The sequence below is a fragment of the Topomyia yanbarensis genome, chromosome 2, assembly GCF_030247195.1.
Source record: "Topomyia yanbarensis strain Yona2022 chromosome 2, ASM3024719v1, whole genome shotgun sequence".
Classification (NCBI taxonomy): Eukaryota; Metazoa; Arthropoda; class Insecta; order Diptera; family Culicidae; genus Topomyia; species Topomyia yanbarensis.
This window is the reverse complement of record NC_080671.1, coordinates 81871817-81898265: the sequence shown is the minus strand read 5'-3', so window position 1 is coordinate 81898265 and position 26449 is coordinate 81871817. Positions and strand designations below refer to the sequence as shown.

Here is a 26449-nt window from a genome sequence, read left to right as displayed (position 1 = left end):
GCTTCCTATTAAATAAAGACCCTTATTACAGTACATCTCTACAAAAGCGAGCTCAATTTGAAAAGAAATCTGAGGATTATGATTGATTACAGAACTCTGGAATTTTCTATTGGAATGTTTTCAGGCAGGAATTTGATATTGATGCTATTAGACAACTGTGAAATCAAGACCAATAGATCAGTTACATATCAGGACCCCATTGCGACAATTTATCAAAAGTCCTCATGATGTTTACAACAACAGGTTATCAATCTACGGATCAGATAATTGTTATTGTAATATTGAATTAAATCAGTCTGCATCAATAAATTTTCAACTTCAATCCATTATTTTTTTATGGTTGTGGTGGGGGGGGGGGGGGGGAGAAGGGTTGTATGGTGTTAAACCCCAAAACCTTCTCTTGGCTACGCCGTTGCTTAGAATTATTTATTTCGCTTTTCATGTTCCGATATGTTCCAGATCGATCCGATGGTTATAAGTTAGAAAAATTGCAGTCAGAAGGTTCGTTCAAATGAACATTTTTGCACTGATAAGTTATCAAGTTCCTTCCAGACAACTTGGAAGTGTTCGGTGATTATTTCTAGCGGTTGTAGATAGAAAAATGAAATACAAAATTCGTTTTATCGTAATGATGTTTGGCTTATTTCAATGGATTATTACTATATTGAACAATGAATAGGCGACAAAAGGTAATCCACAAACAACAAGCCATAACTTTTAAAGTATTCAAAATAGATATTTGAAGTTTTCAGTAAAGTTATTCGCAAAAGCAAGAGCTACAAATTTGCTGAAGGCATCATTTCGATATAATCACTTCCAAGAAAATTTATGAAAATATCTCACTCATAGGGAGATTAATCAGCAAAAGCACTATACCAAAAGAAAGGGCATATTGCCTCCATTAAATTCTCCGAAGATACTATTGACCTAAAATAAGCCGTTTTGGCGTTAATAATAGATTACATGTTTTTGGTCATATTTCTGGCAATGGGAAATGATAAAAATCTTTCGTCCGCATTTAATGTTAAATATCTCTTTTGATAATAGTCCGATTTAAACAATCTATAGCTTGTTCGAAAGGTATTCGTTAAAGCTGTTTAAAAACATATAAATTGTTAATCTATATTGTCAATTTCGGCAGATAATTCAAAAAACTGCAAAAAACGCCATTTTTACGCATTCAAACATTCATATCTTGGAAACTAAACATCAGAATCAAAAACAAATTAATAGCGTTCATACTGTTTTTTAGTTCTTTCATTTAAAATTGGTTTGGATAAGATCGGTTCAGCCATTACTGAGAAACACGAATGAGAATTTGTCCGTTACACACACACACACACACACACACACACACACACACACACACACACACACACACAGACATTGTCCCAAATCGTCGAGCTGAGTCGATTGGTATATAAGACTCGGCCCTCCGGGCCTCGGAAAAAAATCTTGAAAGTTTGAGCGAATTCTATACATTTCTTTTATAAGAAATGTAAAAAATATTAAACATTAGGTACTTTTTGCCACAATTATATAAGAGGATTCTCTTAATTAGACTTTCCGAAAAATAAATAATGGACATGTTTCAAGCCAAATGTAAAATCCTCACTCGTATAAAATCACGTTAATAAACCAAATAGAATTTGTATCAATCACGCTAAGTCGAGAAACTTTTTTCCTTCTTCGTTCCTCTCACTGGCAATTTGTTTCTTTCTTTCAAGCAAGGAAATGGAAACTGGCCTCTACAACGCAATAATTCAAATAGTACCTACTTATACAGCGCCAAGGAAACGGTATCGAAGCAGGCAGTTGTACGACCTGTCACTTCTTCGTTGCTTGAGAATTTCCGCCGAGCAGGCGTTAACGCTTGTAAACCAGTTTCCTTACTCGCTAATTCAAAGATTAACTGCAAACAACTGCGGCCAGTTACACAGGTTCACATTCGCCTCCCTGCCTGAGCCGATCGCGAGCTCGCGATCAGAACCTTGTGCATAAAGCCACACCCTACGATCCAATCGTACATACATATCTGCAAAGTTCAAAACAACTTCTTTCGCTTTTGCTGGCTGCCGGCATCGTTGGACCTGGCATCGTTCGATCTACGGGGACCGTGTGTTATTAAAATGCAAATAACTCTACGTATCGAGTGACTGCGCGCTAAGGACAAGGTCAGCTACCGACGAATGGCTCAAACAGTCCTGTCCTGTCGCGATTATCCACACACGGTCGACGGTGTTCTACCCCGGTCCCAGCAGAAGAAATGGCTAGTCCACACTAGAGCTCGATTCACCGACGGAGGTTAGCGAAATCAAGATTATAAAACTGGTTCTAATTCAGATATAGACGCCGTTTTTTGCCGAGTCGCGAAAATTATAAAATAAATCAATTTGTCAATGACATCCAGGCTGCGGCGAATGTGCAGCACCGGATCAGAATATAAAGTATCGGTTGTCATCAGCGAACGGACAGCAAGCACGGTTGGCCTTGTCGTAGTCACCTGGATAGGAGCCCAGGTTTCGGGACGGTTGGTGTTCGTGTGATTTAAGCCGATCATAGAGGCGACGAACCACCTCCCAGTTCATCCATTTATTTCTTTTCTCGCATAAGCTGTCACGATGAGTAAACACGTGAGGAGAATTTTTCACCGTGGACATTTCGGGAGAGCTTAAACTAGGGGTTTCGACACAGGTAGGCTGCTACTTCGCCTTCCCCATTCTTCAATATCTATGAGTCAACATTTCCGAGCGCTGATTGGCATTTCAATCAGGATCACCAACTGGCAGTGTTTTTATTTGTGGGAGCCAAATCCATCGAGCCTAATTAGACATTTATAAGACCAAAACAATTTAGACGTTCGCCATCCAACACATCTTGCGAATTAGACTGATGGGATTTTTGTATTTTTTTGCTCTGCTTTCAGATCTGGTGGACGGCCCTATCACTAGCGCTTGGTCTCAACGTGCGAGGAGATGTAATTAAAGGTGTTCCTTGTGTTAAGAAAAATCATCAGCTGTTCTGTCCAACGGCGGGCAACAGTTATCCAATGTAAGTAGCGGGGTTATTATTTATGTATATTTTGCTAGCGAGAGATGATTCGGGACCTATCTAAACCGTTATATTTATTAACAAATAGGGTTGCCATCCCCGGTCTGGGTTTGACCTGGATATTTTCACTGGAGTGGAGGGAGAATTCAACAGAAATATGAGCATGCACTGAATACTCAATAAAATTTGGAGCACTTCAATTCTTTTATTCATTGAAGAGAGAAATAGGCTCTAATTTATTGCTACTTTAACTTCTTAGAGCAACAATTTAGCACTGTGTGGAAAACTACCCATTTTTATGTACATTGAATTTATAGCGAAATGTTTTCACAAGGTGTAATGGTATACACTATACTGCATCGTGAACATTTAGATCTAGATTTTATTTGTTTTGTCGGTTTAGTTAGGTGTAGAATTTCACTTCTCCAGCTAATTTCAATAAATTCAAAAGCACTAGCCACCCTCGCTGTGGAGGAAAGGATGAACGACTGGCGATTCGCCCACATAGTTGTTAGAAAGGTTCTAGCATAGGACTTCAGCTAATTTAAGTACATTATTCATCGTTCTACAGGGCCTGAAGAAACTAATGTAAACCCCTGAGGCCCAGAGAACACTTTCAAAACCAGAATTTTCATACAACTCCTAACTAAATAAACTCTAGAGTATATCTAGAGTTAGTTGGATACCTTTTAACCGGTCACCTCAAGAACTGCGAGACGAATAGCGTTACAAAAACGCAAACAAGTAGACAAATAAACAAATAAACAAATAAACAAATAAACAAATAAACAAATAAACAAATAAACAAATAAACAAATAAACAAATAAACAAATAAACAAATAAACAAATAAACAAATAAACAAATAAACAAATAAACAAATAAACAAATAAACAAATAAACAAATAAACAAATAAACAAATAAACAAATAAACAAATAAACAAATAAACAAATAAACAAATAAACAAATAAACAAATAAACAAATAAACAAATAAACAAATAAACAAATAAACGAATAAACGAATAAACGAATAAACAAATAAACAAATAAGCAAATGAACAAATAAACAAATGAACAAATAAACAAATGAACAAATAATCAAATAAACAAATAAACAAATAAACAAATAAACAAATAAACAAATAAACAAATAAACAAATAAACAAATAAACAAATAAACAAATAAACGAATAAACGAATAAACGAATAAACAAATAAACAAATAAGCAAATGAACAAATAAACAAATAAACAAATAAACAAATGAACAAATAAACAAATGAACAAATAATCAAATAAACAAATAAACAAATAAACAAATAAACAAATAAACAAATAAACAAATAAACAAATAAACAAATAAACAAATAAACAAATAAACAAATAAACAAATAAACAAATAAACAAATAAACAAATAAACAAATAAACAAATAAACAAATAAACAAATAAACAAATAAACAAATAATCAAATAATCAAATAATCAAATAATCAAATAATCAAATAATCAAATAAACAAATAAACAAATAAACAAATAAACAAATAAACAAATAAACAAATAAACAAATAATCAAATAATCAAATAATCAAATAATCAAATAATAAAATAAACAAATAAACAAATAAGCAAATAAAAAAATAAATAAATAAACAAATAAATAAATGAACAAATAAACAAATAAACAAATAAACAAATAAACAAATAAACAAATAAACAAATAAACAAATAAACAAATAAACAAATAAACAAATAAACAAATAAACAAATAAACAAATAAACAAATAAACAAATAAATAAACAAATAAACAAATAAACAAATAAACAAATAAACAAATAAACAAACAAGCAAATAAACAAATAAACAAATAAACAAATAAACAAATAAACAAATAAATAAATAAACAAATAAACAAATAAACAAATAAACAAATAAACAAATAAACAAATAAACAAATAAACAAATAAACAAATAAACAAATAAACAAATAAACAAATAAACAAATAAACGAATAAACAAATAAACAAATAAACAAATAAACAAATAAACAAATAAACAAATAAACAAATAAACAAATAAACAAATAAACAAATAAACAAATAAACAAATAAACAAATAAACAATTAAACAAATAAACAAATAAACAAATAAACAAATAAACAAATAAACAAACAAACAAATAAACGAATAAACAAATGAACAAATAAACAAATAAACAAATAAACAAATAAACAAATAAACAAATAATCAAATAAACAAATAAACAAACAAATAAACAAATAAGCAAATAAACAAATAAACAAATAAACAAATAAACAAATAAACAAATAAACAAATAAACAAATAAACAAATAAACAAATAAACAAATAAACAAATAAACAAATAAACAAATAAACAAATAAACAAATAAACAAATAAACAAATAAACAAATAAACAAATAAACAAATAAACAAATAAACAAATAAACAAATAAACAAATAAACAAATAAACAAATAAACAAATAAACAAATAAACAAATAAACAAATAAACAAATAAACAAATAAACAAATAAACAAATAAACAAATAAACAAATAAGCAAATAAACAAATAAACAAATAAACAAATAATCAAATAATCAAATAAGCAAATAAACAAATAAACAAATAAACAAATAAACAAATAAACAAATAAACAAATAAACAAATAAACAAATAAACAAATAAACAAATAAACAAATAAACAAATAAACAAATAAACAAATAAACAAATAAACAAATAAACAAATAAACAAATAAACAAATAAACTAATAAACAAATAAACAAATAAACAAATAAACAAATAAGCAAATATACAAATAAACAAATAAACAAATAAACAAATAAACAAATAAACAAATAAACAAATAAACAAATAAACAAATAAACAAATAAACAAATAAACAAATAAGCAAATAAACAAATAAACAAATAAACAAATAAACAAATAAACAAATAAACAAATAAACAAATAAACAAATAAACAAATAAACAAATAAACAAATAAACAAATAAACAAATAAACAAATAAACAAATAAACAAATAAACAAATAAACAAATAAACAAATAAACAAATAAACAAATAAACAAATAAACAAATAAACAAATAAACAAATAAACAAATAAACAAATAAACAAATAAACAAATAAACAAATAAACAAATAAACAAATAAACAAATAAACAAATAAACAAATAAACAAATAAACAAATAAACAAATGAACAAATAAACAAATGAACAAATAAGCAAATAAACAAATAAACAAATAAACAAATAAACAAATAAACAAATAAACAAATAAACAAATAAACAAATAAACAAATAAACAAATAAACAAATAAACAAATAAACAAATAAACAAATAAACAAATAAACAAATAAACAAATAAACAAATAAACAAATAAACAAATAAACAAATAAACAAATAAACAAATAAACAAATAAACAAATAAACAAATAAACAAATAAACAAATAAACAAATAAACAAATAAACAAATAAACAAATAAACAAATAAACAAATAAACAAATAAACAAATAAACAAATAAACAAATAAACAAATAAACAAATAAACAAATAAACAAATAAACAAATAAACAAATAAACAAATAAACAAATAAACAAAAAAACAAATAAACAAATAAACAAATAAACAAATAAACAAATAAACAAATAAACAAATAAACAAATAAACAAATAAACAAATAAACAAATAAACAAATAAACAAATAAACAAATAAACAAATCAACATATTTTTTTTAAAATTTTAAGTCGGAGGCTGTGTCATCTTCAAACATCTGTATAACCGAAGGTCACGAGAAAAAGGAACTCAAAATTATGACAATGGTTAGATTTAGATTTATAAAATTCAATGTGAATTTGAAAATTATCAAGAATGATGTTCAATTGACATCAATAAAATTGAAAAAAAATAAAAGTAAAAGGCAACAATTGATCTATGATTCAAATTATATATTCATGAGTTAGGTACTATCACAGACTAACAGACATAACAGTATGAGGGAATTCCCTCAAAAACATCGATCCGACAAATTTCCCAGAACACTAGCTCCACCTTTTATTCACAGTCCCAAACACTTATTTACTGGTTTACAATTTTTCACTAGTGGTCCATCCCCCATATGCTTGTTTATATGTCAGTGGCGCCATAATTTCAAATGTGGCCATAGTCCCAACTACAAATATATTTAAAATGTCCGTTAAAGCGGGCGAAGCTTTGTTTTTGAGTGTTATGTCTGTTAGTCTGTGGTATTATTTCATGAAAACATTCATAAGCTGAGGAAACACTCTATAGATCAATAAAAATTAAGAGCGGGTCTCATTTGGATGGAGTTTCCAAACTTCGTACATAGTTAGAATTTTTTAAAGAGGCGAATGACCATAAGATTAAAACCTCTTTAATCGAAACAAAAAAAAGATGCGCTGATCACAATACATTCTCATTTTATTCACGTGGCTCTTAACTTAGCTGAACATTTTCGCATAATCGACTAGTCATCAAACTTAATATATCAGCAAAATGAAATTTTGTTTATAAAGCCACCTTTACTTAGAATTTAGCAAAAAAATATTTGCTAATATTTCAGCAATATTGCGATCTCGACAAAAGATGCAAAAAGCTGGGAATCAGCAGAAAAAAATTAAGTGTGTACGCAATCACTAGAACTGCATTCTACCTTCATATTTTCCGGAAAATTTAAACATATTCAATACGATATATACTGAATAAATTTTGGATTAACTGTAACTGTGATAACTCTCTGCAATATTGTTTCTAGTACCATATTAAATGAGAAATATTTGGATTCGTATTATCCTCAAGGGTCAACCGGTCTTGTTCATCGATTTCATACACATATCCGTTCTTGCTAGACACTACAATGTCTCGGTGGCCTTTGACCATTTCGTTTGAAGTAGAATACGTCTAAAGTTTCAATACAGGGGTTCCCATTCAAACTTTTTTCTTGCTGAAGTCGTTTCCAAGCTATTGTTCTAATCGAAATTACTAGATTGTTGCAGTATCTGAAATAGGGAATGGAATAGAGACAATTTCGCATCTAAATCTGCAAAATAGACTACTTTAAATAACAAAAAAATGATTTGTGAAAGCAGTCATGATTAGTCCGTAGCATTTGACCGGCGAGCGAACATATTATTATCTTGTAAACACCGCCCAGTGGATGACTATAAACGCGGTTTACTCATAAAAGAAATTGTCTATAAGACTTCTTCGTTGCGTGTTTCGTAGTCGTCAGGTACGGAAGTTCCAGCAGCAGTAAGCAATATTTAAGGCTTTAGAAACCGCCGTCATGTGCGAAATCTCTCCTTGAAGCACGTGCCTAAACTATTGTCCCCTTAACAAACAACAAACGGTCCTAACCAGGACCACCCAATCATTCTAGTAAGAATTATAACTGAAATATTCGTTTTAGGGTTTCTCAATGACATCAAGTGAATTGTAAAAAACCTCGTTGAAAGTAGTTTCCTTTCAATCACTACAAAAATCCCAACTCTTTGCTAAGGTTTTATTATAGACAATGGTTTCCAGCATTCAGCGAGCCAAATTTTAAGTAAGTCAAACGAATAACGTCAGCAATGTACTTAGTACATATTATGCTCTTTCCTGTGAACCTTTAAAGCATTTATCCCCTATATTAAATTGGACCGGTCTTTTTCTACTCACCTGCAATTGAAAAGAAGATCTCACCAGACTTTCCCAGTCATGACCCGTACACGCTTCAAGTCAGGCCGTAGCTTGGTTCACTGGGCCACGACTTCACCAACCATGGCAAGGCCGCTTGCGGAAATATCTTTCACTTTTCATGGCGCACAATCTGCCAACCCAAATGCTGCGTTGTTTTTATATTTGTGCATTTACCATCTGTGTGAATCAAGAGTAATCTCAAATCTCACAGCCGTAGCCTGTACTCAAGGAGGTCAATACCATCTTAAATCGTTTGTTTGTTTGTTTTTTTTTCTTCTCTTGCTTTTTTCTTCTTTCAGAGATAAAATCGAAACGTTCATCGACGAGAATAAGGCGCTGATGAAGCGAATGTACGGTGACTTTGAAATGTCGTCACGGAATCCTCCGCAGCAGCAGAGCCGAAAACGCAAACGTCACCTACAGGAAGCCGATGATCACTTCACGATACTGCCGGAGCTAATGGATCTGTACGGGGTGCCAGGTTCTCCGGATGCACCGGAAATGTTTGTCGGTGGCGGAGGCGATTCCTACTTTGGTAAGCTGCGCAATAAAAGACAAAGTCAAAATCGTGGCGGAGGAGGAGGAGGCGGTGGTGGAGGAGCAGCTGCGAATGGAGGGAGTAGTAGTAATAGTAATGGCGGTAGTAACAATCGGTCCAACGGACGACAAGGTTCATCCGATAGCGGCAGCGGTGAAAGTACGGGGAGGTAAGTCGGATAATCGGAAGCGACAATTGAGTGATGTGTACAACATTAATGCCAATTCGTTTCTAGGGTCGACGCTTGTGAATCGAAAATCGAGATCGTTACACCCTATTGGGCTTCTAATTCAGCCGGAAAAGTGCGGGCCATTGTAAATACACAGCATTTCGAGCAAGCCATTCACCAGGAAGTTTGTTCGTAAGTAGTCTACTGTTAAATGTCGAATAATAATAAGAGTAATCAAATTTGAATTTATTTTAGGAAAACTCAAACATCTCGCTGTTCCGGAGATTGTGGCTGCGAGCAAAAATACAAATGGCACCGGTTGCTGGCTTATGATCCGGATAACGACTGCAAGGGTATTTTTATGGACTGGTTCCTGTTTCCCTCGTGCTGCGTTTGTCGATGTAACCCTTAGAAAATTCGCGTTGGAGAGAACGAAAAAAAAACGTCTAGAAATGATTCAATTCGGAACAAAGTCATGTTTTTATTTTAGAATAGTGATGATGTGCTTTTTAGATTAGTGCTGTATGTTCTAGTGATAGATATAGGCAAAGGCGAAAACTATACGAAAGAGATTCAACCATTTTTTTAATACTGTTTCATTACTAAGTTTAGATAGTAATTTGTAATTTGGAGTAACAGTTACCACTTACACGAACGAGGGAACATAGCCAAATTGTATTACGAAACGGGCGAACTTTAATAAAGTGCTAGGAGAAGATGCGTTACCTATTTAGAGACAACTAGGTTTCATCGTTAAAACTAAGTTATTGTCTGTAAATATTTAGATTAAATTATTCATATGAACAATTCCATGTTTTTGTTGCCAAAGCTCAAACTCCTGCAGCTTATACTCCTAGCTTCACTTCTGTCGGTGGGTATTTTAAAAATCTGAATAATTTCTAGATGTTTATTACTTACCTTCTTATTTTTTGCTCAACTGCTTTCAATAATTCTTCAGATTTGAACTGCAATATTTGCAAGGTTATCTTCAAATCATAAACGTGGTCACTGTTCGCTAGTTTCTCAACACAGAAATTTAAACCATGGGCTGACGGCGAACTTTTCTTTGTGAAGTTGAGCGACATCTGTTGGAAAACGGAGTGGAGCATCGAATGATAGAGCTTTAGACAGAGCTTTCGCCCGACTGGGCATTCACGATAGAATTTCGCTCGTTTTTCATCGTGCTGCTTGCTGCAAATATGTATATATCTAAAACGGTAAGCTTTCGCTTGGTGGAGTTACTTGGTTGTTGGTATTGTAGGAAACAGCTGCTAGACCATGTATGAGTAAAAAATCCCCTATTTGAAAAATTATCTCAAAAACTCAATGTAGGGGTTGGGTATTTCGTACGTAGGATGTGTATGCAAAGTTTGAAATAAATCGGTTAAGTAGTTTTTGAATGGCAGTTAACACCGCTTATCCTGTTTTTTACAGAGACATTTTACAAAACGCTTCGTAACCGAGTCGCTTGTCGAAATAAACATTGCATAAAACAATTACAGAATGGTCTTGAAATGATACATTAAAATTCACAAAATTATTGATCAATTCGCTTCACGCAAAGTTCTAAAAAAATCGAAAAATAAGTGTTTTTTCACGCTGAAACCATTAACTTCCAATCAACCTTTCACAAGCTAGTAAAAATTGCAATATTCGTCTCTGACATTAGCCATCCATCTATTAATTGTTCACTCTTAAAACTGCAAATTATGGATTTGTCCGTTTGTTATGGCAAAACAGCCATTTATTTCTATATTTACTGTTTGTGTGTAAGGGCTAGAATTAGCTAAAGTAGTCACTTAATTGATTATCAAGGCAGAAAACGCCAATTATTTCAGTCTTTGATGTTATTGCCTATTATTATTCGCAGTGGTAATGTTTTGTTTTAAAGCAAAAAAAAAACTTCGTTTGGTTTTTATTTATTCATTTGTCAATTTAGGCAAAAAACGACCGCTAAAGCTTTCATCCTCGGCCAAGTTGACCAGATTGTATTTCCTTATCCCTTTCATGCCCAACTTTTTCCTAGTGCAGATAGTGTTTCAAATCTATTTTTCCTTGAATACGGTGGGGTTATGAAACACGAAGTCTTTTTTCTTTAAGATAGGTGCTTCCCTCGCAGTGCTAGAAGCTGTTCAATTTTTACCTTCCAATGCTCAATCAAATTCTTCTAGAATATTTACAATAGTCCAATTGCTTGGAAAACGTAGCCAAAGACAGTCTAAAGTGATAAGTTTTATAAGTTTTCAATAATATTGCAACATAACGAAGATATATGAAAAATTCATATTCCGTCATCAATTTAAACTGCTCCTGGCAGCACTGCTCTATCGGAATGCAATCTGACTAATTACAATAACTTCAGTTCTAGAGCTGATCCTTGTAACTGCTAATACTGAAATGAAAGGCAATAGTCACATTTATTAGCCTTACTTGTTTTTATGAGAAAGTTTTGTCTCAATCAAAAGTTATAGCTGTATAAAAACGTTGTTGTCCACAAACAACATGGGCATGAATGGGTTATATCGGTAGGCTTCCTGAAAGTTTATCGTTAGTTTTTGGTAGGCCACAAAAGGTTACTGCTACAGTTGCTCTGGAGCTCACAGGATCAAAAAACTCTCTTTTTACCATAGAACATTGCATGAAAATGTAAAACCTCGCTTTTCTGACAACTCAGATAACTTGTTTACATGGACTTCGAAAACTTTTGATTCCACCCAGTATAAGAAACTCGATTCGAATTCTTACACCATGTAAACAAGCTCACTAAACTGTCATTTTTCTTGCATTTTTACTCATATGACATCTTGAAATGTCCCATGGTTTACGACCAGAAGAAAAAAATAAGAGAATATATGAACGGTTGTAGCCCTGTTTGCTCCAGTTTCTTTTGGAACTTGAACAAACCTATAGGGTAAATGAAAAAAAATGAAAAATACGATAATTTAAATGTATTGCGCACTTCCCACTAATCTGGACTTTGCACTTTCAAAGTGCGAGTGATCAAGCTGATATACTCAAAACTGCGAGTTGTCAAAACACATGTATTTCAAGCGATAGAAATGTTACTCACACATTCAGTCGAACTAACTAGTCTGTGAGAAAAAATTATTAGAAGAATGCTAAGTGAACAGTGCGGTTCGAATCCAGTTTTTGTGCCACAAGCAATATTGCATAATAATTTTTTTGACGTAGGACTACGTCTTTGTTTTAGATATGGGCGTGCACTTTGCAAATTCTACAAAAATACTATTAACGAAAAGTGCACATATCACCCCGAAATACTTCTGAGTAAAGCCATACCAAGTGATCTTCGAATTTTTCGCAAAATCACCGATTTTCATGAGGTATTTTTTATTGTATAGAGATTATGGTGAATAGCTTATGGTATAAATATTTCGTTAAAACTCTTTTTTGTCTTTGAGATATTAACCCTTAAACTTTATTGCATGATAAAATTGTAAATTTTATATCTCAAAAGCTACTAAAGATTATTGAATAAATTTTTATACTCTTTTATAATGAAATTAACACTATCTCACAAAAATATATCTACTGTATAATTAAGTAAATAACGGTACTTTTCATTTATTTAAAAAATTCAATTTTTTTTTCTTGTGCTCTTCACGCTAAAATTTCACGCTAAACGCTCAAATTACGCAGCAATCTTTCACCTTCAATAATCTGTATTGATAATTTTTCATTTATGTTCCTATCGAGAGTTGTGGATGATTTTGTAACGGTGTATTCCGTCAACACACGGCCCACTTTGATGCAGCCCGCGAACACTTACATATTGGCAACGCTGCACGTCGCGACGTTCTAATGCGCATCGCTTGGAAGCGTGCATCGCATTACTAAAAGAAACTACATCTCTCAATTGCTGCAAAAGAACAAACTTTTTTATACTGATAAACGAAGATGAATGTTTTCCGGAAATTTTGAAATTATTTTGGATTTTTTGAACGAAGTGCACAATAAAAATCATAATTGTTTAATAAATGCTTTCTTATAATTTATCGTTACTCACAATTAAACTGTATCGCAAATACCTGAAACTTAACTTATGTAATGAGCTTATGTTATTGCCATCTTCAAAGACACTTTTGGAAGTCAAAGTACACCTATGTTTTATTCAAATTCATTATTTTCTACAGCATTATACAGGAAAATGGTTTACTTTGAATTGGTTTTACAATCGCATTGATATTGGCGTGTTAATTGGTGGTTCTCCGAGTTCTAGAAAGATATTATTTACTTTATCGAATTGAAGTGAATCATATATGATCTTTATATCTAAATCATCGTTACAATGTTTTGTAGAATCTATTGAGGCATCGAATGTTAATGTTTCATTACTTTGGTAAACACTATAAGAAGAATTGAACGTGAGAATTTTACTTATGTTTTAAACGCGTAATAAATGAAACCATTACTATAAACATACAACTATGATGTAAATTTGAAAATTTAACTAACGTTGTATTCCATTCATGTGTATTTCATATTTGGTCGGTGTTAAGTCAGACCGGACTAAGTGACAAAATATTGATTTCGAGAAAAACGAGTTTAAAGTTTGAATCGCAGCATCCTCTACGTTATAATTGGAAATTATTTTTTGCCATAATTCTTGTTTATGGTTACATATTTCAAATCTGGCAAAAGTTGAATGTAGCTGACGAAATTCTTTATCCAGTGCTATCATTATCTCATTTTTTTTATGTTTTGCGACTTAGTCCGGTCTGACTTAACACCGACCATTTTCGTAGTATTTTTTTCGCCCATATACGACATACGCTACACATGTGTTGACCAATATATTTTTTTAATTTAACATTCCACATGGAGTTCACAAAATCCAGATAGTGACAAACAAGTTTATGAAACCTTTCTAACGGAATGTAGCATTTTTTGTCGACTAATATAAAACATAAAAACAATCGAATATTTCTTCGAGCAAATATACCGTGCTACCACTCAGACAGAACCAACTGACAAAAAAGTGGTGAAATTTGTCTATTTGCAAAAAATCGTGTCCATGCAGGTTCAAACATGTCCACTGCTCAATAACTCCCGAAAAATATAATAACGCGAAAATGCATGCAAATCACCCGAAAAACATTTACCTTCAATAATCCGTAATGAAAAGCTTGTGTTTTTGCTCTAATATCAGAGATGGCAATTTTGAGCATGAGATACGTTCTTCCAAAGCGATGCGCATTAGGTTGTGGCGACGTGCGGCGTTGCCAATATGTAAGTGTTTGCGGGCTGCATCCAAGTGGGCCGTGCGTTAAAGAAACACACCGTTACAAAGTCATCCATAACTCTCGATAAGAACAAAAATGAAAAAATATCAATACATATTATTGAAGATGAAGGATTGCTGCGTAATTTGACATACTTTTTAAAAATATTTAACGTGAAGAACACAAGACAAAATGGAAATGAATTTTTTAAATAGATGCAAAGTACAGTTATTTACTCATTTATAGAGTAGGTATATTTTTGTGAGATAGTGTTATTGTCATTCTCTTAGTGTACAAAAATTCATTCATTTATCTTCAGTAGTTTTTGAGATATAAAATATACAACTTTATCATGCAATAAAGTTTAAGGGTTAATATCTCAAAGAAAAAAAGGAGTTTTAACGAAATATTTATACCATGAGCTATTCACCATAATCCCTATACAATAAAATATACCTCATGAAAATCGGCGATTTTGCGAAAAATTCGAGGATCACTTGACATGGCTTTACTCTTCTAAGAATAGATTCCAATAAATAAACCCAAAGATTTTTGAATTCGTAGCATTAACAATTTAAATAATGTGCAACCTAGTCAAAATATCGCGCATTCACACACAGAAGATAGCGCTTTCCAAGTCCGGCACGACAGATTTGTGTACTTAGCGCGCCACGCTTCTATGAATGACGTAATCATCCACTATTTAAAGAACGGATTTGGCCGGACAAGCTCAGTTGCCTGTTGGACGGAAGGCGAAGCAGATCACTGCGCTGTGTGTTTTCACAGCCAGTGTAGCTGAGTTAGAAGTCCGTTACGCTGTGGTCCGTTCAAATACTATGCTTTCTTTTGTGTTGTGCTCGTTTCCAGCACACTTTTATGTACAATCTTGAACACAATTATTCGTACACAAAATCGCTTGTACATTCGAGCTCCATTTGCAAACTCGGTTAACATTGTGTCGTGGTACTAGTTGTCTCTTTCGCTCCACCCATCATCATCAACGTTGACTCAGTTTGCTTTATGCGCTTGGGTTCAATATTTGAGGCGAATGTGTAAGTAGGTAATCTAATTTGTTAGCAGGGCTTCCATATTCACAGATTTTTCTGTAATGTCACAGATTTTTTTTTACTATTTTTGATCTTAGATTCTTTGTCACAGTTGGCAGATTTTTGGCATTTGCTGAAAGTTTAACAGATTTTTGGAAATGTTGGGATTTTTCACAGATTTTTCGGAAATTTATCATAATTTTTTTTCCTGTTCTAGTTTCCACAGATGGTAAAAAGATATTTTTGACCGAAACACAGATTTCAATGTGGCATCCCTTTTTGTTAGCGGTTGCATGCGTAACCGGCATGACAGCAATCTGTGCTTTCGTTGCGCAAAGACGAAAATTTTCTTAGCAACAAATTTACGCGGATTACTGCCTTCGCTACATTTGTATGCGTACTTTAGGAAAAGTTACAATAATGGCAAAAAATAACTAGAAATCTTGGTCTATACATGAAATATGGTTATATTGTCTAAAATTTGATTTTTCTTCACCGGTTCGGGTTTTTTACCGAGATCTTGTAGTTTCAAATAATAGTTCGGTCACGGTTTTCCATCTTCTTTCTGCAGATCTTCTTAAATAAGTTTAATTGGATTTGATCACCTACTACAAATGAAATGACCTGATAACCAAGAAGGTTTGATTCAATATGTAACATTCGATGTTGGTTGGTTGTACTATAAGCTACATTTAAGAAATATATCTGATTTATTTATTACTCTAATGTACTAAGAAAACAAATATTTTATATTAAGTAATATAGTCCTACGCCTACAGCTCGTACAACCCCACAGGGCTGCCCCTTGTAGTTTTAATTTATAATATTTAAATTATTTAAAAATTCTCAGCTTTGCTCAGTTCTGTGGTTGCCACGTGAGCAGCGATGGATTATTCAATATGTAGATGTCAAAATAGTCTAGTTATAATGGTGATAAATAAGATGAGGATCAACATGATTTTCGTTGTGGTGAGCGAATTTGTCAGTTGTAAATGTTGAAAGCGTAAAAAAGAAATAATTATTGTCCGATTAGTAAATTTTCTAAAGAATCCAGTGATGATGATCTAAAACAATATATAAAAATCAACAATTCATCTTTGAAAAATGTAATGGAATTCTTACCAATTGTTTATGTTGTACACGTCACTGCTGAACTTTTTCCTTACAGCATCTGTCATTTGAAGACTGCCATTGGGCGATGTGTGGGTTTTAACATATTCTTTCGTTGCTAATATCCCTTCCAGAACCTCGGGGGATGAACGGTTTCTAAGCTTATTTTGATTCAGATTGTACTGTGAGAACAGTCGGAATGCGGTAAAGAGTGTAGCGCTGGTATTATTCTTTTTATTACTGGAAATGCCCATGTTTCGTCAGTTCGGCTAGTTGATAATACCTTTTTCCCAAACGACACACTGTCCTTCAGATCGTCTGGTTTAAATTCGTTGAAATCGATGTTTCGAACTTCGCGGTATTCCGAATCAGCGGTTTGTAATTCGGAAGGTTTTACCAATACTATGCTATATTTCACCCTAAGGAGGAAAATTTGGTAAAAACCTAAATATCTCACTAGGGTGAAAATTTGTTGGTAAAACCAGTCTTTGTACTTGAGGGCACAAATCCTTATTTCATACTCAGTTGCGTTTCGGCTTCGCCTCATCAGAAACCGACACTAACTTATTGTCGGAATAGATTAGTGCCGGCTTGACGCAAATCACTTAAAACTAAAACACACTTTGTGTTTCAATCGAACGACTGATCAAACGTGATGTCCCATAGTGTTTTCGCATAGGCCTGCTAAGCCAAGACAAGTTTCGACTTCACTGTGTCTCATCGGCATAAACAGAACTTCTGCTCGAACGGGACATCACGTTTGATCAGTCATTCGATTGAAACACAAAATGTGTTTTAGTTTTAAGGGATCTGCTTCAAGCCGGCGCTAATCTATTCCGACAATAAGTTAGTGTCGGTTTCTGATGAGGCGAAGCCGAAACGCAACTGAGTATGATAGGAGGTTTTACCAAGTTGGGAAAACTTTCCAGCAAAGGCAAGACAGACTCGTATTTTCCTTTGATTACATTTTGCGGATCCAGAACAGTTAGGTTGATCAAAACAGGATTACTGAGATCAACACGAGTGATGATTTGATTACACAGCGTAATGTAAAAATTCATTATATTCCTGGTTATTTCAGTTGATGTGTCTATGTTTATAGCCTGGCAACGGAGAGCTTCATTCATGTACTGCATGTCCTCGGTACCGATGTACACATTTTTCCAGGGATTTGTAGTGCTGCTGGCTGAAAGATACTTTGCTTAATTGTTTTATTCCTGCCATGTTTTCCGCTTTAAAAAAGTTGTCGAGCACAGTGCGATAGAGTCTAGAAATTTTTCCATGTATTCTACAAAGCTCCGGTGTTTCTGACTGGAATAGTCTATTCATTTGGTTTATTATGGGAAGGATATACTTTTAAAATTAAAGGACCCCTTCACAGCAGCATCTTCTAATCCTTTGCGAATTTCAACCATTTTCTCTCGAGTCGATTTGTCAGCGCGAACATCAACGTAGTTGATGTCGCATTTTGAGAGATTTAAGTTCGACTAGATTTTGAAGCTCCTTGAAACGGCTCCCCCGTTGCCCTCCAGAACTAAAAAAAATTGTAAATGCCACGGCAAAGTTGTTCCACATGACAAGGAATATGTTTACAGGCATACGACGAACATAATGCTAGCGAGTGACAAATGCATTTCATTGTGTAAGCATTTGGACAGTTTCGTTTAAGCATACTGACTACCGAATGAGGTGCTCCCATCATCACGCTAGCGCCGTCGGAACCGAATCCAATCAGATTAATTTTAAAAGGAACTTTGATTCAAACTTAGTGACGATCATGGCACGCAAGCTATCCACGGTAGCATCGGTAACGGTTTCAACGTGATAAAAAAAATCGTGCGCTACAAGTTTACCATTAAGCGATTTGCTCGCCCTGACAATCATAGCCAACGATTTCACTCCTGAGAGATCAGTTGATTCATCAATAAGTAAACTGAAATAGTTGCTTTTTATTATATTGATCAACTCTTCAAGACTTGCCTTTCCAATGACGTTGGCTTGAACAGTAGTGATTTTTGTTCTACCTAGTCTTATGTTTTGTGCTACGCTAGAATCTTTGAAAATATATTTCGAAAATTCTACAAAGCTTTCGAGATCCCTTGCAGATACGTTATGATCCCCATGCACAAATGTGTAACTCAGTATCCATTACAGTCTCTTTTCGAGATAGATATCGCTTCAACGTTGACGAACTACCACAAGATTTCAGTTTGCCGCCATTGCTTAAATGCTTCGATGTTTTCCCATGTCTTTCTAGGTCCTTAAATCATCCTGTGTTTCGAACATGTTTGTCGCAGATTGCACAAAATCTAAATTGGTCTCCTCTCTTGCCTTTTTCGAGCGATAGCAATTTCCGCTTTTGAATCCATTTCTTTTTTTGTTTCGATTTTTTACGTTAGAGCCTGAAGTAAAGTAGAAATAATTTTTCGAGTAATGCAAGTGTTCTACAATCGTTTTAAGGAATTCGGTAAATCATTAAGTTCGTAGGGTCTGGGAATTTTTGTTGTAAAATAAAGTAGACCGGGACTGATTCACGGGGCACGCTAATGCAGCCAATGTATCAATTCTAAACCATCTGGGATTACAGAGCCACGTCTATCAGAACGTCCTAATAGCTGCACAAATGACTTCCAAACTGCATGTCATTTCATTCATTAGTGTCGTTTGTGTGAGCAGCTCGTATGGTTTTCAGTGAAAAAATATAAATGATGGATCTACATAAAAACATTAGATATATATTGCTTAGTACTGCACTAAATTTTGGGGCAAGTGCATCAATTGATCCCAATTTACAATAGCAGAATGCGATGAAAATCGTTAGACTGAATAATTGCACGAAGTATAAACAAAGCGAATCAAATGTTGCAAATTCGCTCGCATTAGCCAAACCGAAAAGCAATAAGTGTGATAACCAAGGAACTTTTTAGCTAGTTCAATTTTACATTAAAATATATCTCTGATAGCCTTTGTTAAATGTTCAGAGGTTCGTGTTCCTGTGTACCAAACATTACAAGATTTGCTTTCCAACTTCATTGTAAAAACGGAAACTAGCAGGGAAACAATTGGGTTACTGTAACTTTTTTGTTGAAGGGAAACCCTTGTCCTGATCCGTTATTGAAAAGCGACTAGCCGCGATCAATGCAATCATCAATAAGTCAGCTATCTGTATGTTTTCAATTAGTTTTAAGTGAAAAGTACGAATTCGGAGTGCTTGACATATGAGGGCTATTTAAAACTAAGCATCGAACGATCGAACAGAAAGTTTTTCAATAACTTATTCCTCTGCCGTGTCTCAATATACCGTGGGAACGCGGTAAATTTACAGAAGAATGAAAATGATTATTATCACATTTTTTTAACATTTCTTCAAAAACCTGAGTACACGCATAATTGTGTATAAGTACTCGCCCCGGTCTCTACGCGAGCGCACCGACTGAGCTAAAATTTTAACTATTATTCAACAATATAAAGAAATTTCATAGTGCGTTGAATTCAGTTATATCAACACCCTTAGTATTACAATGTAGTGTATTATTACTTGCTGATAAATATTCGCACATACAGGTTTTCAAATCTAATAACAATCAATCGATTTCGGTGTAAAAATAAAGCTGATGAAAATAGTAGACTATGATTGAAACACGGATATCTGTGATCAAAATGAGCTGCTGTGATGCGCATAACTTTTCCACCTACATAGGAATAAGGATTCAATTATCATTTAATGTCTGAATCCAATTTCCAAATCGTGTACAAAACATTTTTTGGAAATTTAAAGAAAAGTATTGTGGTGATACTTTCTGCGAACATCCAGAAAAAATTGGATTTTTTTGCAGAACACTTTAAAAATTGATCATCACTTTGAAATTTGAATCCGAAATTTGAGGACACAGTGACTTACTTGGTTTCTCATCGCAACTATCTTCGTCATCATCTGACGTATTGTCGACCACCAAAGAAATATTATCAACACCTGGAAAATATTGTAAAAATAACTTAGTTAATGCAGAAAATACACTGACTAGCTCCTTAACACCTACTGGACAATTGGTGATCATTCGAAAAATCGGCCCTTTCCTGTAATTCAGCCACTGATTCTACCGGACGACGCACAGAGGAGTAATTGGGGTCGAATCCTGGTCAAAATTATTTGCTGCTGCAATTGTTGTTATTATGCCTTAATATGAACTAAAAATAGACAATTACTAGTTTTTGGAACAATTTGGCATCTACCCACTTACCAGTGCAGAGGCCAATTTTCTATATCCTTTCAAATACTAATAATTTCTAGATGATCTTTGTGAATACATTTATTTTTCCAGTTGCATAAACATTTGATCAGTGGGAAAGGGAGAAGAAAAGGGACGCCTGTGCATATTTTCATAGAGATACATGTTGGCAAACATAATATTTGGCCCTACAGCATTTCCTCCTCAAATTAGTCAAAATTTCAATATTTTTAAATCGTTTGGGATTGGTGGATCGGACAATATCGGAAGAGTTCGAATATTTTTTGTATAGCTGAAATCTTGTTTTGTAATACTGCTTCAGCAACTTTGCCGGATCTAGCCGTATAATGTAACTTTTTTATAATTCAAATTTGGAATAAAATGTTAAAACAAGGTATTTTTTAAAGTTGGTGCAATACAAAGCAAGTTTACTTTTTTTAGTTAGTTTTAAGCTGAAGTTAAACAAACGGTTGTGTTGAACTACGTTTGTAATAGTATTATCTTATTTAATACAGTCATCATCACTAGAAAGCGATTTTGCTGAATATATAACGAAAACGATTAAAATATCCCTTAAAATATCACCATTGGGCATACATGCAAAAATTCTTTAACAATTTTTGATATACTCCTAATTTTTCCACGTTATACAGTAGGTTCTTAGGTATGTAAAAAATATATAACGAAACAAAAAGATCGAAAAAAAAATGTTTTGGTTTTTGGTCAAGAATTTGTTCTAGTTACTCCTCTGTGCGCTGGCCCCAGATTTCGTTGAGAGACGATTGACGCTTTCTCTTAGCTTTCTTTGCAGCTACAGTCGGTGACTTTGGCACAAAGCTCTAACCGGAGCAGACTGGGCTAGATCCATCATAAGCATCGGCAAAGCCGATCTTTTTATGCAACTGTAATTCTGGTTCTTTTGGTCGACGGCTGCTTCCGTTGCTATACTGATCAACACCGATATCTTGCTGGACTGGGTTAAACTCTTCGCATACGTCCGAGAGTTCGTCGGCAGATGATTTTCGTTTCCGTTTAACTTCCTTTGCAACTTTTGACGGTAACTTAGACACATTCGTCGAACCGGTGCAGATCGTTTGTACAGTTTCAAACCACCACCATCCGAATCTGCAGCAAGAAAAAAAAAATCACTATCTTAGATATCTTTGTAATTTATTTACCTTGTGGGCGTCGGCATTCACCTCCCTTTTTAAAAAAAAATTGCCATAATCCGATGTATTATTACAATATTAAAAGTAATTTTTAAAAACACTTCCGCGCTTCTTCAAATTTTGAACGCGCACAAAGGGAGCGTGACACAAACTATGAAAATGAAAGGAAATAGTATCTTTCTCTAATAATTTCAAGCGCATTTCCTCATATATCAATTTGCGCGAGAGTGAGAGGGATTGAAAGAAACTAACTACTACACGCCAACGACGAACAAGTCACAAATAGACCCTGAACATCAAACGACTGCAACACAACAACCGATCCTAAAGATACTAGAAAGATAAAGAGGCGACAATCAAATACAACTAGTTTCAAATAATGTGCCTTATCAAATAAACGATTTGAATAAAAAAATAGTTTCAAATAAAACATGTTTTCAAAAAATTTAATGCTAAATAAATGGGAATATTAGTCTAATAAAATAAAAATCTGTGATTATCGGTAGGAATTAGCGATTATCAGTAGTTTTGACCCACTCGTCTGTGAATCGGTAGGCAAGTCAAAAATCGTAAGGACTACCGATAAATCGGTAGGTCTGGCCACCCTGGCTACAATACAATGCAATACCGGCCCTTTTTCACCCTCATAGCACGATGATAGTTTCCTGAAACCTCCGTTTGTTGTGGTGGTGGCGTTGGTGTTCATACTGTTCATACGTATGTAGCACAGGCATACGGGATAAAAAATTTAAAAAAGTTTTCAATAAGTAATCTTTGTTCAAAATTAATAAAAAAAATTCTTTAATTTCGCAACAAGGATAGCTAAACATTTAGGTATTTTTTTAATTTACTATTGGGCATTCCGATTTAAGAAACAGTATGTGATAAACCTACCCAAGCGCTGCAGAGTTATAGAAACTTCGGGAGTATATAGTATATTGAATCATCTGATTTTGAATTAAGGGGTTACACCACCTTAGAATTTAAAAAAATCGATATGTTTTGTCTAAAATATCTTGAAAATTATATACAGATCGGACTCGAGTATCCGGGGATTCGATTATCCGTGATTCGATTATCCGGGGAAAACGATTCGATTATCCGGGTGTTTCTAAAAAGATTCCAATTTCAACTAAAATGTCTGATTATAGTGCTAATTCGATCATTGCAGTCAACAATTTTTTTTTCGGGGGGTCTAGGGTAAATCTCCTCACTAATTTTGACGTACCTCAAAAAAAGCTTATATATGGGTTATTCCGCGCAAAGTGGCAAAAAAAAACAAAACTTGGAATCGACCTTCACGAATTGGAACCAGTTTTGAATAAATTGTTCCTCTAAAGCCAATATATAATATCCTAAATTATTGTGTCATCTTTAACCACCCCTCGGTCCATGGGAACACTCCTAATTTTAACAAATTGTTTAAAAAAATAGTTGTTCTTCTGATTATATCTTTGCACTAGAAGCAATCAGAGATGATTTTTGAAGGATTTGTTCAATGAATTTGGAAAAAATGTTAGTTTTTACGGCAGTGTTGCCAAATATGCAACTTTTTAGTTTTAAACTAAAAATACATTTTTCTTGTAATACACATATCGGTTACTGCGGGCCTTTTTTACACATAAAATGTCATCATACTTACTCGGTCGGTTTCTGACACTCTCTTGGGGTAATGATGATATGCTGTTCAGGATTCTGTTTGGATACTTTCTAGGATTCTGATCGAAGTTTTCTTAGTATTCCGATGGAATCTATTACAAAATTTCGATTGAATAAAAAATATAAAAATATGTAAATATATAAAATTCAGATGAATATCCTGATTTGAGTTCCAGTGAACTTTTCTTCCATTATCCCCTTCAACAATTGATTCCTGCTCCGAATTCCAATGGCATCTTTAACCCATTCGTTCCAATGTTGTTGATATATAACCACGTTTTTAAAAGACTATAACTTTTGGTTTACACAACGTATGTTTACAACGACAAGTAAGGCTAATAACTGAGACTAATATCTTTCATTCGAGCAGTAACAGTTATAAATATGATGAGTAGAAAAAAAGTTATCACGATAATTCTGATTAGGTTCCGCTGAAACAGTGCTGCCAGGGATAGTTTATGTTAATGATGAAAGTGAAAGTTTGGAATATTTTCGTAGCCAATATGTAAATATTATTGGAAACTGATAAAACTTTCTAATTTAGACTACCTTCAATTACCTTTTTCATGAAATTGGACTTGATCGGAAGGTGTAAATATTGAGCAGCTTCTAGCACTGCGAAAGAAGCACCTATCTTTATTAAACCAGGTTTTTCTGATAAGACATCCGGCAGTCACTGGGGTGAAATTGCTTGAGTAACTCAAGCAAAAATGGATGTTAGGCTATGTAAAGAGGGTGCCAGCAGTACTTCTCACTGAGGCTGGCCGGGAACCTATTATCTACGTAACCTTCTGTAGTTCTTCGCTGGTGACAAACATGAGTGGGAGAATTTGCGAAGACTACATGCGAAGTGATCACCTGACAATCCGGTACGACATTGGTCAACTAAATGATGTTACAAAGACAAGGATCTCTTTTGGATGTACAATGCGCCCTCTAACTAAAATGAGTGTTGAAAAAACGTTAGCTGTTTTATGTGACACCACCACGTAAATTATACTGGAGACAAGAAGCAGACTACTCCGCTATAAACAACTGATACTACTGTTAACTCGTTACGAATATAAAACGCCTTGAAATTCTGAGAAATCGACTAGGGTCAAAATAGGTACATTTACATTTACCGTTATAGGAAAATTTAACCAGACCATTTTATTTCCAATTTCTTCGCGTTTAAAGCTTATATTCATAAAATAACACAAAAAAGTTTGATTCAATTATCCGGGGTGAGATTTTTTTGAAATCCCCGGATAATCGAGCCCGACCTGTACCAAAAAAAAAACACAAATGACGATAATTGGTAAATGCTCAAATTTTCATTTCTGCCGCAATGCCTCTTATGGATATCTCGAGCGCACTGAAAGATTTCACCGCATTTTTCTCTAAACCACAAACCACAGCTGGCTGGAAACGTAATTCGAACAAATGATTTTTGGACCTTTTGAAATTTTTACAGTGTTTCTTACTAAAATGAGTGCCATTTCGCGAAAAATCTAAATTCGAAAAAAAAAATCCTACCTACATCGCTTGCTATAGTTATAGGGGATCATACAAATTTTAGTTTTTAACTCTAGGTTAAAAATTTCCAAAATGACGCGTCTACGGGAAAAGGCTGCACAACCGCCATCTTGTGATAGAATCATGTAAAAAATTATTATGTCTCGCAACTAGTATTATAAATCCCATTGGACAAGATCTTGATTCACCTATTTGCTGTACTTATGGCTGGACCGATTTGCCCAAACTTAGTCTCAAATGAAAAGTGCAACCTTCCCATCGGCGGCTATTAAATTTTGTATCAATCGGAATTCTGGTTCCAGAATTACGGGTTTAAGAGTGCGGCCACACAGAAATTTCCTATATAAACTATAGCAAAAATTAAAAAAAAAAATTCATTTTTGATGCCAAATGTCTTTAGGGTGCATGAAACGCCGAGAATTGATGCAAACTCGAAAAAAAAATTGACGAAAATTCACTTTTTTTGGATTTTTGCACATTTTTGCCTTTCTCATATAGAAAAGTTATGCAATCACTCTGAAAACCGTCAACCTAATCCCGGCCAATTTTTTTTTGACTGGCATAAGGCTTCTGGATTTTAAAAGGGGCGTGTTTTAGGGTATACGGAGAGGGGTTACCCCCCTCCTCTACTGTCAACTCCCCTCCCTTTGAAATCTCCTTAAATCAGCCCTCAGACCACCACCCCATCCAACCCTCATACCCTCTCTCCCCCTCTCAACCCCATCTTCTTTAAACCACTACTATATCACAAAGCACACCAAATTAAGCTGCGGAGTCGTTCGTTCGTGGGATTTTCGCCCTCCTCACACACTCACCCCGCATGACAAAATGAGTTAGCAAGCAAATACCATTGAACTAATGTTGATTAGGGTAATTAAGTATGATATTTTTTGTTTCAAGTGTTTCACCGTCGACACGTATTAGCTCATCAAGTTTGTGGCTGGCAAGTTATTGTGTATAAGTGCAA

The 26449-nt window shown here is 33.7% G+C and overlaps 1 protein-coding gene across 4 annotated transcripts in view; it reads left to right on the top strand.

The window, feature by feature from the left end:
- LOC131678632 (protein spaetzle 3) overlaps positions 1-10315 on the top strand; it is a 109816-nt gene extending 99501 nt beyond the window's left edge. For all 4 annotated transcript variants that reach the window (XM_058958861.1, XM_058958860.1, XM_058958862.1 and 1 more), the window contains exons 4-7: positions 2927-3051; positions 9101-9508; positions 9575-9700; positions 9764-10315. In XM_058958861.1, the coding sequence (XP_058814844.1) occupies positions 2927-3051; positions 9101-9508; positions 9575-9700; positions 9764-9920 (816 nt within the window). In that variant the 3' untranslated portion in view covers positions 9921-10315. The remainder of the gene's footprint in view (positions 1-2926; positions 3052-9100; positions 9509-9574; positions 9701-9763) is intronic.
- Positions 10316-26449: the final 16134 nt, after the last annotated feature.